Below are 15811 nucleotides of genomic sequence, written 5' to 3'. Positions count from 1 at the left end.
CAGAAAGGAGATCGTCGCACCAAAAAGAGTGGTGAGCGGCATTGTCGAAGCGCATGTTTTATTCATGTCCACAACAACGATACGTACGCTGATTTCTCCGTCTCTGGGAGAAAATCCTTGTCCTGTTGCAGGGTGATGTAGGAAGCGTTGATTTAAAACCTCTCCAAGGATCTGACAGCCACAATCTAGAGGTACCGGCTCTCCACGGGGCGCCCCCGCTTGTCAGCAACAGGTCGAGGATACGTTGAGGTTTTCAAAATTTGCCAAACACGTTGAACTCTGACCCCCTCATTCGCTGCGGCCCCGCCGCTAATTGGGACGCTGCGAAAAATGAGCAGTCGGTTTTTCCGTCAGAATTAGTCCGTGCAACACGTTTTACACCTAACCTTTAATCACCGGTGCTCCTCGCCGCGGGAATCCCCTCCAGAGCGAGACTGGTCCATTTATAACGCCAAGGTGAGGAGGTATTACAAACTCAGCCTTGAGTTGTGAGAACGTAAAACCCATTCGGCACTTGGCTGAAAAGATTAATGATGGTTCATTTCGCTCTCACGTTTCTCTGCTTTGTTTGGGATATTTGGGACTGACCATGAAACGACGCGCTTACATAATAACGTCGTCTCGCCCGTTCAGATTCAAGGTTCTCCGCATTAAAAAAAATGTTGATTTTGAAAGTAGCTTCAAGAGCTAGTAAATTAGCCTAGTTAGCTCAGGCCTTCCCGTCACACTTCCTGTTCATCAAACTTCCTGTTCGGATGATGTTTGCACGCTTAAAGTAATTAAATAAAGCTGCAGGAATGATGGAACAATCTTTTATAGTTAGCAATTACTTATTTATTAATGTTAGCAAAATCCAATCAGTTGACTGTAGCTTTTAACTGCTGCCTTTTGCATTTTGATACCCATAAGGAATTTCCTTATCTGACTGTATTTATATATTAAGGAAACCCCTAATATTATATTCATATACGTTAACATTCAGACAATGTGTGTAATGTTGTACAGTTTGCGTGCAGATTCAGTAATACTATGTTTAAATGTGACCAGTATTTGTGTGCACACATAGTTGTAAATATGGTCCAAAACCCTCATGTACATGTATGAATTGAAAGGTTTTGCACATCGCACTGCGTCACGCATCGACTTTCACATTTCACACAGTGAAGATTTTGGATATTTTAATAATTGCGTTAGACTGAGTCAACAAGATCACTTTTCAAGCCCCGTCCAAATATTTACTATTTCTACACGTGCAACACGTCTGATAAAGCCAGCGTGGAACGTTCATATTCTAATGTTTCTAATCTATAATCTTTGTCTAGTTGTTTCACAGCCTGCGGGACCTGGATCCAGGCCAGTGCAGGCATCATCCTTCAGCTCCGATAACGATCAAGCACGCCTCATTTAATCAGTGGATGGAACATGAGAAGCAAAAGCATTGTTTCACCACTGTGCACGGTGGAGATTACACAGGATCTGCATGTCCTGTGGTGAAAACTGGGAAGGGTTCTGCTGATCGTGGCTCTGGTGTCGTACCTGCACGGGATGTCACGGGAAGGTTAAGACCTGAGAGAGGCTGATGTTCAAATAAGCTGTCGCCTTCCGAGCACATATGTTCTGTCTTTAGGAGGTAAGTCTATTCACTGCTGATGGGTCACATAAAAATGAATTTGGATGAGAGTTTTTCCCGCTCTTCTTTCCCCCCTCTGCTCGGTAAAAAAGCATCTATAATTTCAGCATCTCAAAAAGAATGCTAATTGCTCATCTCAAAGGGAGCCTGATTGGATGCTTGAATTTCTTTATATAGGAGTGACTCACAATTCCTCCGCTTGAATGACAAACAATTTGCTCCGGCACCGGATGCCACGTGTCTCCTTCCAGCGAGGGTGAGAAAAACAGGCCCTTTTTCCCCGACACGTGAACCAGAACTTTCCCTCCGTCGCATGACCGACTGACACGGGAAAAAAAACCCACCGAGTGACTTGTGCCGGTGCCCAACTCGGGTTCAGAAGTCTGAAACTTTCCGCCACTTGACGCGGTGGACGTACATCCATAGGACGCTCCGATGGCGAGGCTGCTGCAGACTGCAGCTCTTCCCCGGACCAGGGCCGGGGCGCTACGGGCAATTACAAGAACCTGCAGAATTTCCTTGAATAGAGGCGCTAAATGAAACGTGGTCAGACTCCCAAGTCCGCTCTCCTCTTTTATTGAGCCTGTCTGTCTTCCTTGATGGTGGGGGGAGAGGTGCGCACCTCCCCGCTCTCACCCATGTGCTGCCTGTGAGCCCTGCTGTGATTTTGCTTAATTGTGCTGGGGAGGGGGGAGGGGGGAGCAAGGTGTGTGACGCAACCGTGGACGTTACGTCAGTCAAAGAACACTCCGGCGTTTTTCTTCTTAAGCTAACAGATGTTCTGATCTGAGACCTGCTGGGGGGCTCGACACACCCTCTGTATGGAACAGATCAGGAAAAACACACACACGGACATAATCTGTTAGCGGCTGACATCTCAGAGGCTTAAAGTCTTGCGAGGGGGGGTATGGGAGCTGACCCCAGTGGAAACTGGGTCGCAACCTTTTTGCAGGCGGAGCTGAAGGGACGACGTGGCTCCATTACTGGGGTTTATATCAGCTCACGTTTAAACATTCCTGATGGCTTTAATCTGGTGAGCCGCTTCAAGAATTGCTGTTTTAATTTCTGCCCATTGATGGGGTAAGTTCTCATGCCCTGCAGGTATCGGCAGACGCAATCAATTCAGGGAAAAAGTAAAAAAAAAAAAAAAAAAGAACAACCCAGCGGGGGTCAATGCAGCCGAGCTGAGGGGGTTGAAGGGCTGAGCCTGGAAAATACTGTCATGTGCCTCTCAGGTGACTCTAAACTGTGTGTGTCTGTGTATGTGTGTGCATTTGGTTCATGAGTACCAAAATACTCATCCTACTATCAAAGTGAGGACATTTGTCTGAAATGGGGCCATTTTGGCTGGTCCCCACAACTTTAAAGGACTGTTTAAGGTTTGGGTGAGGGGTTAGTTGGAATGATTAAGGTTAAGATAGGAGGCTGGGCAATGTATTCGGTATTTGGTCCCCACAAGGACAGTAATATGAGGATGTGTGTGTAGTTAAAGTCCTCAGACGTTTATGTGTCCTCATTTCACTATTATATTGATCAGTGGAAGAATTACTCTAATGTGAAATAGCAAAACGATCCGTTAATGCAGATACAGTTTTAAATAACATAAAGTATTACATAAAAGAAGAGAAATCAATGAGATAAATGAGGTATGTTGATGTACAAACTGCGCAGCTTAACAGCTAATGGCGAATTCATGTCTAAGTTAACAACTAAAATGTGAACAAGTATTAAACCCAGAGTGTTACATAAGAGTAAATGTTCGCTTAATGATTAACTCTTGCCTCATATTTCACATTCAGAGCAGCAAAAACCTTCCGGGATCATTTGCGTTACCCTTCCATGCTGTTTGCATAGATCCAAATGTGCTTAATGCTAAAAGCTACATTCCTGAAGTCGTTTCCTGACGCAGCGGTACCAAAACCTAAACCTTTCTGGATGAGATGCATCACCGCGGTTATGATGGACACACATTCTTCAGACAAACAGTGTAAATTTGAGCCCTTGCAATAAAGTTTGCTGTTTCTGGCAGAGCATCTGTTTTTTATTTAAATCTACAGCCGCCATATCCAGAAACACACTCCCAAAATCCTCCCGGATAATTTGCTCAGCCACATAAAATCTCTCAAAGACAGATTTACAGTCGTTCAGCTTAACACCCCCCCCCAACCCCCCAAAAAGGCAAACATGTCTGCAACTTTGAGAATGGAAGAGAGTAAAAATAAAAGGTGTTGTGATCCCAAGTCTCAGGCTGGCAGCTGTGAGAGTTATTAAGGCTTCAACTCTAACAGCTGGCAGCCAGAAACTTGTAATCTGATATTATAAATAAAAAGTCGCAGGAATACAGAAGCACCTGTAAGTGCCGTGCAGACTGCCGCAGACAGCTTTCTTTCATTTTCCCAAGCGGAACAGTCGGACTAGCGTGTGCTGAAAGGTGCAGGGAAATAATTCTGGGAGGTGTTTTAATGATGCATAAATTTGGACAGGCTCCATGTTTAGAAACCCCCAGAATGCTTTGGTGCAGACCCGGCTGCAGTCAAAAGCAAACAAATAAACCTGAGACTTTAATTCCCGACAAGAAGAGCTGGAGTTGGTCCACAGAAGCAGTCAGATTGGGATTTGTAATGTGAGGGAATTGTGATGTAAATAGAGGTTGTTGGTTGTGTTTTTTTTCCGAGGGGGAGACGGTCGATATAGCAAAACAAAAGCCAGATTATTCTGAAATGTCAAGGCTCCGCGACAGCATCTGCTGCCGCTGCTGCTCCTCAAGAAACAAAACCTCCTCGCAGTGCAAAACAGTCCACAAATGTCTGAGCTTTTAGGGAAGCCGCTGTTTTGGGGGGACACCTACTGTTTCCTGCTCTTTAACTGGACAAGAAATGCTCAGCTGTCACTTTCACTCATCTATATATATATATTTGGGAAAAAATGCGCTACCGGAGGTGACTGAAACTGCAGTTTGACTCAATTTTGAGATGATTTCAGCTTCGGCAGCTCTTTTGTTCTTACAGCTCAAAAAAGCCGTCGTTTCTGCGGGACAGACGGACGGACCAATTATCTTACCTACCTTTCATCTTCATGTTTTTTTCTTCTCTTCATCTGCATCACATTTTATTTGAGATTAAAATAGGGCTGTGTCTTTGTGCGGCACTAATTGCCACAGAGATTCTGTAATTAAAGCACAATAAAGCCTTAGTAGTAATTAGTTTCTCTTGTTTGGTTGCTAGCCCATCAATTGTGCTTCAATAATACTGATCATTAGCATGCGCCTGGGCAGTGAGGGATGCTGGGAAAGGAGCCCTGCACACACAGCACTCCACATTCCATTCCCATGAAGCCATGGCACCGAGCCATGCGGTTAACCCTGCGTGTGCTGGGCCGGAGAGAGCGGTGGGCTCGTGCCTGCGCCAGGGAAGGAGCCCGGGAACCTCACAGGCCTGCTGACTCTACCACCAGCTTCTTCCTCCTCCTGATGGTGGGCTGTGGGCACAGACCACCATCAGGGCTTGTGCAGAAACACTTGCACCCTTCTGAGCATCGTGGCCTTGGTTCCCCTAATGAGAGCCTTCCTGCGACAGAGCGACGGGCTGATTAAAAAAGAAAATGTGTATGATTAGTAATTAAAAGCCGAGGCATCTCAAAAACTGGTCCAATGATCTCCTGAGCTGAGCAGAGAAGGGAGAGTAGGGAGCGTCTCTGCAGAGGGAGCGTGCTCGTCCTGGTAATAACGCCAGGCAGCAGAAAATGTGCTCCATTCTGTACCTTGCCTTGACATGATTGAAAGACAATAGTCCCATGGATAGGCCATTTCAACATCAAATGTGCATGCACATCACAGGGCAAGGGTGCACTATCCATCACATTCAGTGAGCTGTCAAACGCAGCCTCGGCTTTCTCAACACATTTACAACTGCACGGCGTGCAAGATTAAACCTCCACCTATACGTTTCAAACAGAGCAGATCATATTTTAGTCACTTATGGGAGTCATAGATGTGCATTAGTGTTCAGTTTAGTTGAAATAAAAGAAAAGATTCAAGGTATTGGGAAAACCCCTATATGGCAGTAAAATTTGCCTTTTTGAGTGACTTTATAGCTGCTTTTAAGGCTCAGAGACTGGCAAGTTACTGAATTGTCCACATGAGGATGCTGGTTGGTCCACAGATGAGATGCTGGATTAGGGAAGATGGAAACAGAACCTGCATCTCTTTAGAATTGATCCATTTATGGAAGCCAAGGACTCTGCACCCACTGTTCTGCCCCACAGACTGATTATTTTTTTTCTTTTTAAAATAATAAATGCCCGAAAAAAAACAGGAAACAAGTCAGAGACTGTTCAATCGTTAGAACAATAACTCAAATGGAAGCCTTTATGAGGGGCTGATAGAAGCAGGGAGCGCTTGATAATGCACAGCCGTGCACACCACTACATTTCCAGCTAATCAGAAGCGCGCAGTTGCAGAAAGGAGAGCGGTTGCCAAGGCAGCCACATCTCCCCTCCCCCTACTCTTCTCCCTCCATTCCTCTTTCCCGTTTGTTATCGGCAGAGGTCGCATGGCAGAGGGAAGTCCAACCACTTCTGCACTGGAACCAAGAATATGCACCTCTACAACAAAGCCCGAGTGGAGTCCTAAGAACAGCGGGGGCTGCGCCTTTCTGGACTTTCCGAGCAAAGAGCGTCTGAACACGGTGGATCTAAGTTGAGGGATTTTCTTTTCTTTTGCTCTGGAACAAGGGGATAGTTTTGCCAACACGTGCGTATCCACCGAAATCTCCCGAACGCGTTTTGGCATCCCGGCGCGGAGCTCCGGCGGACCGCTGCGCATCACCAGAGTTGCTGCTCGAAGTTCGGCCGCGAACGGATGTTGAGCAAAGAGTTCTCCGAGTAGAACTCCCTCACTTGTTTCTTTTCCTCCCCTCCGTGCGCGTCTCTCCTGCCTCCTGTGCTGTGTTTGCCGAGACAATAGTGAGTCAACGACGCCGAAAGTGATTTCATGCCTTCGGTCTCGCACAGCCTGACATGGACGTGAGATTTTACCCTGCACCCCCGGCTAATGTGGGTTCGTGCTCCCTCCCGACTGATCCAAGTTGTCTGAGCCCGTTGGACTATTACCACTCGAACAAGGTAAATAACACCCGCGCGTCCTCACGCACGGACACGGTTCATATCTCACCTGTCCCCCCCCCCCCTCTCCTTAATATTCTTTCTCTCTTTTCTGAAACAACGCGCGTTTCGGGCTCATTCCGCCTACTTCGATGCGAGTACACGCACTTTAAAAATCTAAACCAAATCGCAATAACAAATATCTGCAGGGAAAAGTGACAAGAGTGGTGATGGACTGCTTTTAATTTCGTCTAACTGACTAAAACCCTGCACCGATTTCATTTAGCTGAAAGAAAACGCGCAGTAACTTATCTCCCCCTTCCTCCCCTAACGTGGTTATAATGTCATATGTGGAGGGATATGGATGCGTGTTTTGCACAGAGCTGGCACTAAAATTGTCCCACTAAAGCTGGAGTGCCAGTATAGAATCCATACTGGCTCCGCACTCCAGCATCATCCCTCTTTCAGCTTATGCGCTCAACAATTAAATGGATGTGGATGTGTGCCACTAATGTTCTGGTAATGACGGTGTCAGCGGCAGCAGCAGCCGGGCTGGTGAAACTATCACTCTTCTCTCTCTCTCTGTCTCTCTCTCTCTCTCTCTCTCTGTCTCTCTCTGTCTCTGCTTTTGACGCGTGCCACTGTGCGGGTTGCATTTAAAACAACGTTAAAGATGCGTGATGGAGCGTGCAGAAGCCCTGGTGTAACGCCAGAGATCTCCTGGTCTATTAAGGCATGAAAGTGAAATACACTCATAAAGAAATGTCTGGCAAACAGTGGCGATGACCCAGGAGAACCCCAGAAACTACTTCAAACTGTTCAATTAGGAGACTCACAGCTTCCAGCGGCGCTCTGCTCACCGTTGACCGTGCGACTCGCCAGGGTGGGACCGTCAACAGGCTCCATCTCCGCTGACCTGCCGCCTCGCGTGAAGTTCTCACAGGAGATGAGAAGATTGTCTCTGACTTGCTGTTTTCAGTTTTGACGGTGCTGGGAATGAGTGAGTTGGTTTTTCACTATGTGGGCCATCAAACACCTGTGATGGAAAATTCCAAACATCATCTCGCTGAGGTGGCGTTCTTCTCTTAGGTGGCGTTTTTCTCTGTATACGAGGGAGGAAAAACCCCCCGCAAGGGATGGAGTGATGGTATATGGTTTCAGGAAATGGGTAGAAAAGGTTCCCCGAGCAGGCTGGTTCACACCTGTGACTTGCAGATGGGCTCACACGGCCGTGTCCTCCTGACAGGCTCCCTTTTTTGTAGGTCAGGCGAATCAGGATCATCCTCCATACGGATAATCCCAAGAATATGCTGATATCCACACACACCGCATGAATCCTGGAAACAAAGCTGCGAGATATTAGTGATATAAAGTGCTCTCCGAGGGAGTGGGTGTGTCACAGACACTGTCTCCGCTGACAGCGAAAGCATGGCTCCCCTCAAAATTACAAGTGTTCCTCTTAATTATTGCTTAAGGGAGTGTCAGCGAGAGTTCTCCCAACGAGGGCAAGAGCTGGGAAGTTCACCCTCATCGCACGTGTGCCACCAACCGGCCTCGCTAACAATGCAAATGAGGGTCGTTTGGTGTCTCGTTATGAGGTCAACATCGTCTCCTCAGACCTTCCAGGAGGCTTCTGATCAGGTCTGGAGGTCAGAGCAGACTTCTTTCTGAAGTGTTGCAGAAACAACAAGCTGATTAGCAGACTGGAAATGTGTTAGAGTAGGTTAAGTGAGAAAGAAAGTTCTCTCATGGCAGTTTTTAAAATATTAACATGCGTCACGTGAGGTTTATAGCTGGAGGAAAGAGCGCTTTGCTTCACTCTTTGCAAGCCTGGTTGCAGAACTGGCTGGATGAAGGCGCCTTCGCACAGCAATCAGGAATCAGTTTATACAGCATGTGCGCTGCACTCTCACACCGCATGCACGTGGTTCAATAGCTGACGTGTGCACGTCTGCCTCTGGATGTACCACTTCTTCCACCATGTTCAAAGAAAATTACCGCAATCTTTAGTCGGGTCGCAGCTCACTTCCTGTGGTTGGCCCCGATTGTTGGCGACAACTGGCAGGGAAGAGATCAGACATTTTCTAGCCATCTATCACTAACGAAATAATTTTAATTGGCCTGCCTGCACGTTAGTGACAGTTCCCACTGTAAGTGAAGGCATCAAAGAAGCGATGAAGCAAGATGGATCGGTCTGGTTGAGGAGAGGAGGGAGGAGAGTAGGAGAGGAGGGGGAGGCGAGGAGAGGAGAGAGGAAGGGTGGAGGAGAGGAAGAGTGGAGGGGGAGGAGAGGAGGGTAGGATAGGAGAGCAGAGGAGAAGGGAGGAGATGAGGGGGAGGAGAGGAGGGGAGGATAGGAGAGCAGAGGAGGAGAGGAGGAGAGGAGAGAGGAGTAGCGGAAGAGAGGAGGAGAGGAAGAGTGGAGAGAGGAAGAGAAACGCAAAAACAAACATAGATCAGCATAAATCACACATGCAGTACATAAACAGGGTACAAACAAGGGTACATAATACTGAGCATTGCGCGATACACCAGAGATTGACGCAGGATCAGATCAAACCAGCTGTCAAAGTAATGATTATGGAAGCTTAATGGCTGTACACTCAGATTACTGTTATGAGAAGAAGCAAGGGCATGGAGGCAGAAATTGTAAAATGAGCACACAATGTACTTCAATGCAGATTCAGATGATTCAGAGATATATAAATAACCACGAACGCGTCTGCTTCGATACTTTCAATACTCACTTGAATGTGTCTACTCATTACTACCCACCCCCAACGCAGCTAAACAGAATTAAAACACACACACACACACACACAAACACACACCATGTCATTACAGCTGCTTTATATTCGGATGGTAATATGAATACATGTGTCATTTAATAACACCGCATGCTTCCTTATAGACTGGGCGCAGTATATTACTCATAGGTGCTGTGCAAATGCAGGCCTAATTTGCACATATATCGCTGGAACTATAAAGATGCGCTCAGTCTTGTGCACCTTGTATGACTGTAATTGCACGGCTTGTTTGTCAGGCCCTTTTAGTTTGCTCTGCGAAATGGGAACACAGTGTCTGCTCCTTTATTTGAATACCTTAATCAAACAGAGCTGAATGGTGCTGCGGCAGCTGCAGCTGAGCTTGTCTACAGTATAGTGCCGTACAGGGAGAGTCGGCCCTTGTTTATACATCCAGGCCCCACCCAGCTCATATATCCTCCCAACAACTGATATCTGCTGAGATAGGGCAGGACTGAGGAGCTGGCTTTGTTAGTTGGTGGTCCTCTCTGCCTCGGATATGATGGGAAATGATGTGCTCCATTTGAATGCCTTATCATAGTTTTCCTTTTTTAAAAAAAAAAAAAAAAAAGACAGGCTCCTCATTCTGTGCAAAGTTTTGATGGATTTACATTTTAAAAACCGAGTCGGTCTGGCTCGAATGACTATTGTTGAGCGAAATGAATTCACAAATGTGTCGGAAAAGTAAAAAGGTTCCATTAGCGCCCAACAATCTCTAAATGAGCCAGTGTGTGATATTCTGACCTGACTTTTGCTGCGATATGTGACAGACGAGCAGAGGGGGGTAGTCAAAGGGTGAGTGAGAGTCAAATGTGTACGTGTGTGTGTGTGCATGTGTGTGTGTGCGCCTGCTAACCATTCAAGCGTTTTGCTGACTATGGAGTCACAATCACAATTGCTTACATAGCCTTGTGCAGAGGAAGGCCACGCATACCACAGCAAGTGCTGGTGACACACAGCGAGCGGGGGCAAAAACAGCCATTAGGTTATATTATCCCTGCCTCGACGCTCCAGTAAGAGGGTAAGAAGAAAAGAGGGATTCTGCCAGTTTTATATATATTTAGTAAACCTCGAATTAGCTTTGATATTAGCTGAGTCAGAAAGAGAGTGTATGGCACTGTGGGAGACCCTGGGAAGGCGGTGCATTTGGCCATATTTTTGTCAAAACATGCAGAAATGATAAGACTGGGCTATTACACCTCATACAACGTCACTAATGTTTCTGATTTAGTGGGTGAAGGGGAAATTATGAACACATTTGCTCTCAGTTGCCGGTGGTGAGGCCTTGCCCGTGTGCTCATTATCGGTCCTGGAAATGCAAAGTTACTGAGACGTTGGTGGGAAGAAGCGCGTCTCCCTCAGCGTCTGTTACCGTAATTAAGACCCGTCGCCCTGCCGAAGTGTGCTTACATTATTCAGCCTGCGTCCTCCCATGGGGCACTGCAGTGGCTCCCTCATTCTTACCACAGAAGAAGAACAGAGCTGGCACCTGCTACAGAACATGTCCCAGGGTGCTAGCTCATTTAGGGTTGTTAATGCCCACAACAAATGAATCTATCTATCTATCTATCTATCTATCTATCTATCTATCTATCTATCTATCTATCTATCTATCTATCTATCTATCTATCTATCTATCTATCTATCTATCTATCTATCTATCTATCTATCTATCTATCTATCTATCTATCTATCTATCTATCTATCTATCTATCTATCTGTATAGGTGTACATGCTGTATGTGATGTTATTAGTCATTGTTTGTCATTGCCCTATATGTCACTGGGAATAAAAATAAGGGATGAAATCATTTTTCACCCCATGAAAGCATCCTGACGTGTTAATATGACCATTTTGCCGTCTACTGTATATGTATGTACAGGCGTGTAAGAGGCTGGAAGCTGGACAAACATTCCCAGTTGTCTCAGCTTCCTGAGGTATGTCCTGTACAAACACGTTGGGCAATGGAATAAGCTCTTTGCAAAGGGATTGAAGGTTCTTTCCTTGCCTTGTTTTCACTGAATATCCTTCACAAATATTATCAGCCTGGTGTCAGTAACATGTTTGGACGGGGGCCTGAAGGGATTCTATAGAAAAGTTCAGTTTATGGTAAAGTCATGGCGGTCATTCCTCAACCGCATTGATCGATTTCCTATCCACGCTGCTCCGGCTCGCTCTCATCCTCGTCTGTTAGGAACAAGTGTTTATTATTAGTGACACATTTAGCAGCTGATATAATTGCTGGTGTGCGTCTGTAATCATCTGTATCATCCGTAACTCTTTGGGAGCTACCCAGGAGCTAATCCAGATGCCATGAAGATCTTTGTTTTGCGACGCTGAGATAACCTCACACGCGGATTCCGTCAGGAATGTTAAAAAAAAAGCATTGACAGAGGTTAGAGGAGGGTTGTGGGTTGAGAAAAGGGAGTGAAGTGAGGGAAAAGAGGCCCTCTCTGTGCTGTCAACCCCTTCAGTCTCAGGCTGGCCAAGAGCCACGTCGATGAGTGATGCTGCTCGGAGAAATGCACAGAACTAAATGGGATTTTTAGGGAATTTTGATTAATGCTCTGCAGCCTTTTTGCTTTTGAGGACATTCTCTTAAGTAGACCTCAGCAACTTCATAGCTGTGAGGAAGGGTTGTTTAACATACAGGAAAGGGAAACATGAGCAGATCTTTTTATAGAATTGTTAATAACACAGTAGACAGTAGTGAAAACCGTAGCCTGAAGCTGCACACGCGGGCACAACCCAGAAGAACCAGGAAAATAAGAATATGTACGCATGAGGCACCTTCACAGTGGTGGAAAGTCAAATTATTTACAGTGGGAAAGGTCAAATAAAACGGACACGAAAAAGGCAGCAAAGTCTCATATAAGGCCCCGTTCGCCGTGTTTTTAAACTAAATTAAACTTGCACCTCAGTCCAAAGTAGAATGAATCAACATTCTAGGAGTGAATGTCATCATCAGGTGTAACAGTGTTGCGGGAGCGGGCCGAGGCCTGAAAACCCAGAGATGGTCATGTTTTATTAAGCCTGATAATGCTGACTAATCTGCGGTTTGGGTTACACAGGCGCTTTGTGGGTAATTAGAGATCATGTCGTATGCCTGGCTTGCTGAAAAATCGCGCTCCACCCTAATCCCCTCCAGTCCGCCTTTCACCCGCTGCCTTCCGCCCCCCCCCTTCACTCTTCAGGCTTCCCAACGAGGCAGCTCAGTCGTAAATAAATAACCGAGCGTGGCGGCGTTACTCCAGGTAGCTCTTCGTCGCTGCTATAAGACACTTGGAAACGTGCGCATGTGCTCGGAACTGAATAAGAGGAAGTCACCAGTGGCGCTCTCTGTGGTTTGTTTTGTGGAACTTGGTAGATGAGTGACTAATGCCTGCTGGCAAGTGCCTCAGGTTTACTATTACCAAAACAATGGCACCTGATACGTAGCATCGTAGCCTTGGGCTGTTGCTTTCTTTTAAACCCTGAATGCTGACCGCTCTTTTATGCCTCTAACTCCGCCCGCCGGCACGCGAGGGAAATTCGCAACCGACACAGCAGTCCCCGCTTTCCTCGCACGTTGTCCACAGTCTTTCCAATTTAAGGATTTGGTCGTGATTTGGCCACATGTGAAGCATTAGCATCGCCGTCATCTTGGCTTCACCGGGGTTACCACGGCAACGGTATTAAACTTTCGGTTTGCGGATGCAGTGTTGCAGTGTGGCAGATCTATAGGTGTCTCCCACCACAAACTCAGGGAAGGGGCGAACATCTGACGAATGAATGAATGAATGAATGAATGAATGAACACACAGTCTTAAAACCTGTCGACAGGAAAAAGAAAATCCCCTTTATATGAAGAAAGTCGTAAAAACCACAGAAAAACATCGAGCAGCGTGTCTTTATCAGCCTCTTTATCTCTGCGTCTAGTCATAAACCATCTCCAGCCTGCACCATGATAAACATCACTCAACTGGGTCACGTGAGCGTATTGTCATGGACACCGTCTGCAAACATTAAACAGGACTTTTGCATGTGAATGCGCACGTTTGCACACTCACATTGAACTCATTAACCCTCCAGGACCTCTTCAGAGCAGGCCTGGACGAGGTGGGTGCCAGTTTGAAGGTTGATTAAGGCCCAGCGTGGCGCGCGGGGATGTGCTAGCGCTGCCATTTCGGAATCGTGCTTTCAAACTGCCTCTATACGGCCAGGCCTCGCATTTGCATAAAAATGTATCAAAATGCAAAACTGAGGTGCATTCAAATGTTCAAGTATCTTGGTGATTACTGGCTGAGCTAAAAAAGGCTTTTAAGAGTCCAGGCAGCTAATAGCTGCTGACTCTCACGCCTGTATAGTAGGTGTCTTTTTTATGGCTGTGAGGGAGACGAAAGAGGAGGCAGAAACCGAAGTTAGTAAGGTGGAGATGACGTTGAGTTTTTGGTTTGTTCTTTCTGATTAGGAATGAACTGATTGATTGTTGTTGATTTTACTGTGTTATCACAGCAATTATCAGTGCATTTCTCAATAAGACTGATGTGATAATGAAGAGTTGGGCGATGAAAAGGGTTCAGTTCACCTGGTTTTGTGAGATCAGGACCTTAAAAAAAGATGAAATGATGTTTGAGCTGTTGTATTTTTAGTATCTGGACCCCCTTCTGCTATAAGCAATACTGCCAAATTAGCATAAAACAGTGTATTAGACTTGCAGTAATACACACTAAACATCACACCTGAAATCAGAGATTTTTAATATGTTAACTGATATCTTGTCTGTAATTCATGGGAAAAACATGCAGATATGTGGGGTCACTCACACACACACACACACACACACACACACACACACACATACACACACATACACAATGCAGCTTCAAGGCATTTCATTTCCTCTCCTCCTATGACAACATCCGAATATAATGGAACATGGTGTCATGTGACAAGAGCAAGAACAGGGGGCGATCAAATCGCTCTCTGTGTCTCTCTCTTCAGCTTGAAGGGCAGAACGGTCGTTTGTTACATAAACTGCTGTTGGTTCAATCACAGAAAAATGTGTCCTTGTTATTTGAGAGCAAAAAACTTTTCTATTTGTGCTCCTTCGGGACTTTCTCTTCTGTTTTTGCTCGTTAATAAGTGTTAAACAGCCCAACGGTTCGTGTAAAAGCCAGCTTGAGCATCAGATGTTGCCGCTGCTGTTCCTGGTACCTGGATGCTGTCCCAAAGGTGCGACACACACAGACTGTTATTTTAGTACTTTTCCAGGTCGAGGCCACAGAAACGAAGATGTATTATACAATGTTGAGCTGATCCAAACTGCACCGCTTTGAGTAAACACACCTATAAGTAGCTCCCCTCAACACAATTCTAATCACCTGTGCACTCCAGGAAGTGACAATAGGTACCAGCTAACAGGTCGGCGGTGACCAAAAAAATGGCACGTCCCAAGAAATGGAGTCATCGGAGCAGATGTTCACATGCGACCGCCACTGCAGGTACTCACCGTCTGCTCCGGCGCGGCACTGCCTCACACGTTTCAGGCGCGTCTCTAATTAAGTCATCTAGGAGCCATGAGCTGAGACCAATTTGCTGCTAATTGTCCCAAGTTTTAATTTCTAATGGAATAAGGGCCAGAGGGAACGCTGTCTAATGAGATGCATTTACTCGATAGAGAGTGTGTGTGTGTGTGTGTGTGTGTATGTGTGTGTGTGAGTGTGTTTACTGTGAGTGTTGAACAGACAAGCGAAAATGAGTCAAGCCCGATGTTGCCTCCCGTTCTGTTACCTCGTTTCCTTCAAAAAGTCCAGCACTCTGGTTCCACCTGACTTAGCGAAAGGTGAGTTCGCGCACGACAAACGTGGAGTTTGGAGCTCTGGGAGGAGTGACAGAAGCATTGATTGGGGTGAGGATGGGCCTTTAGCCCAGCCGGTGCCCCCTCCTCCTAATAAGTGCTGGGCAGAGGCGATTCCTCCGACAGCGAGAGGTGCGTTTACCCTTCGCCGCTGCAGTTATTGCTGGGAGAGCGCGGCTGCAGACTGGAACGGGAAAGGTTGTTTACATAGCCTCGGGTGTGTTTGTGTCAGGATTTAGATTCCAGCCATTTCAACATTCAAATAAATCAGTTTAGACTTCTGAGGACAAGTAAACCATGAAGAAGAAGAAGCGGGCCAGCTGTATTTAAAATGGTGAGGTGCTCTTATCTGTGCAGCGCGAGCAATTTTGTTTTCAATTATTGCAAGCAAAGGAAGCAGGGGTCAAAGGTCACGCAGCACATGTGTTTCAGTGCATC

At 46.2% G+C, this 15811-nt stretch overlaps 1 protein-coding gene across 3 annotated transcripts in view; it reads left to right on the top strand.

Annotated features, from left to right (window-relative positions):
* The first annotated feature begins 6077 nt into the window (after positions 1 to 6077).
* The window catches only part of LOC101061934 (thymocyte selection-associated high mobility group box protein TOX-like), a 55604-nt gene continuing 45870 nt past the window's right edge, over positions 6078 to 15811 (top strand). For 2 of the 3 annotated variants that reach the window (XM_011602369.2, XM_011602367.2), the window contains exon 1: positions 6080 to 6751. In XM_011602369.2, the coding sequence (XP_011600671.2) occupies positions 6647 to 6751 (105 nt within the window). In that variant the 5' untranslated portion in view covers positions 6080 to 6646. Of the gene's footprint in view, positions 6752 to 15811 lie in introns of all 3 variants that reach the window. The other variant, XM_011602368.2, reaches the window with a different exon arrangement.

This window comes from Takifugu rubripes, chromosome 3 (assembly GCF_901000725.2).
Source record: "Takifugu rubripes chromosome 3, fTakRub1.2, whole genome shotgun sequence".
Classification (NCBI taxonomy): Eukaryota; Metazoa; Chordata; class Actinopteri; order Tetraodontiformes; family Tetraodontidae; genus Takifugu; species Takifugu rubripes.
This window is presented reverse-complemented; position numbering and strand designations above follow the sequence as displayed.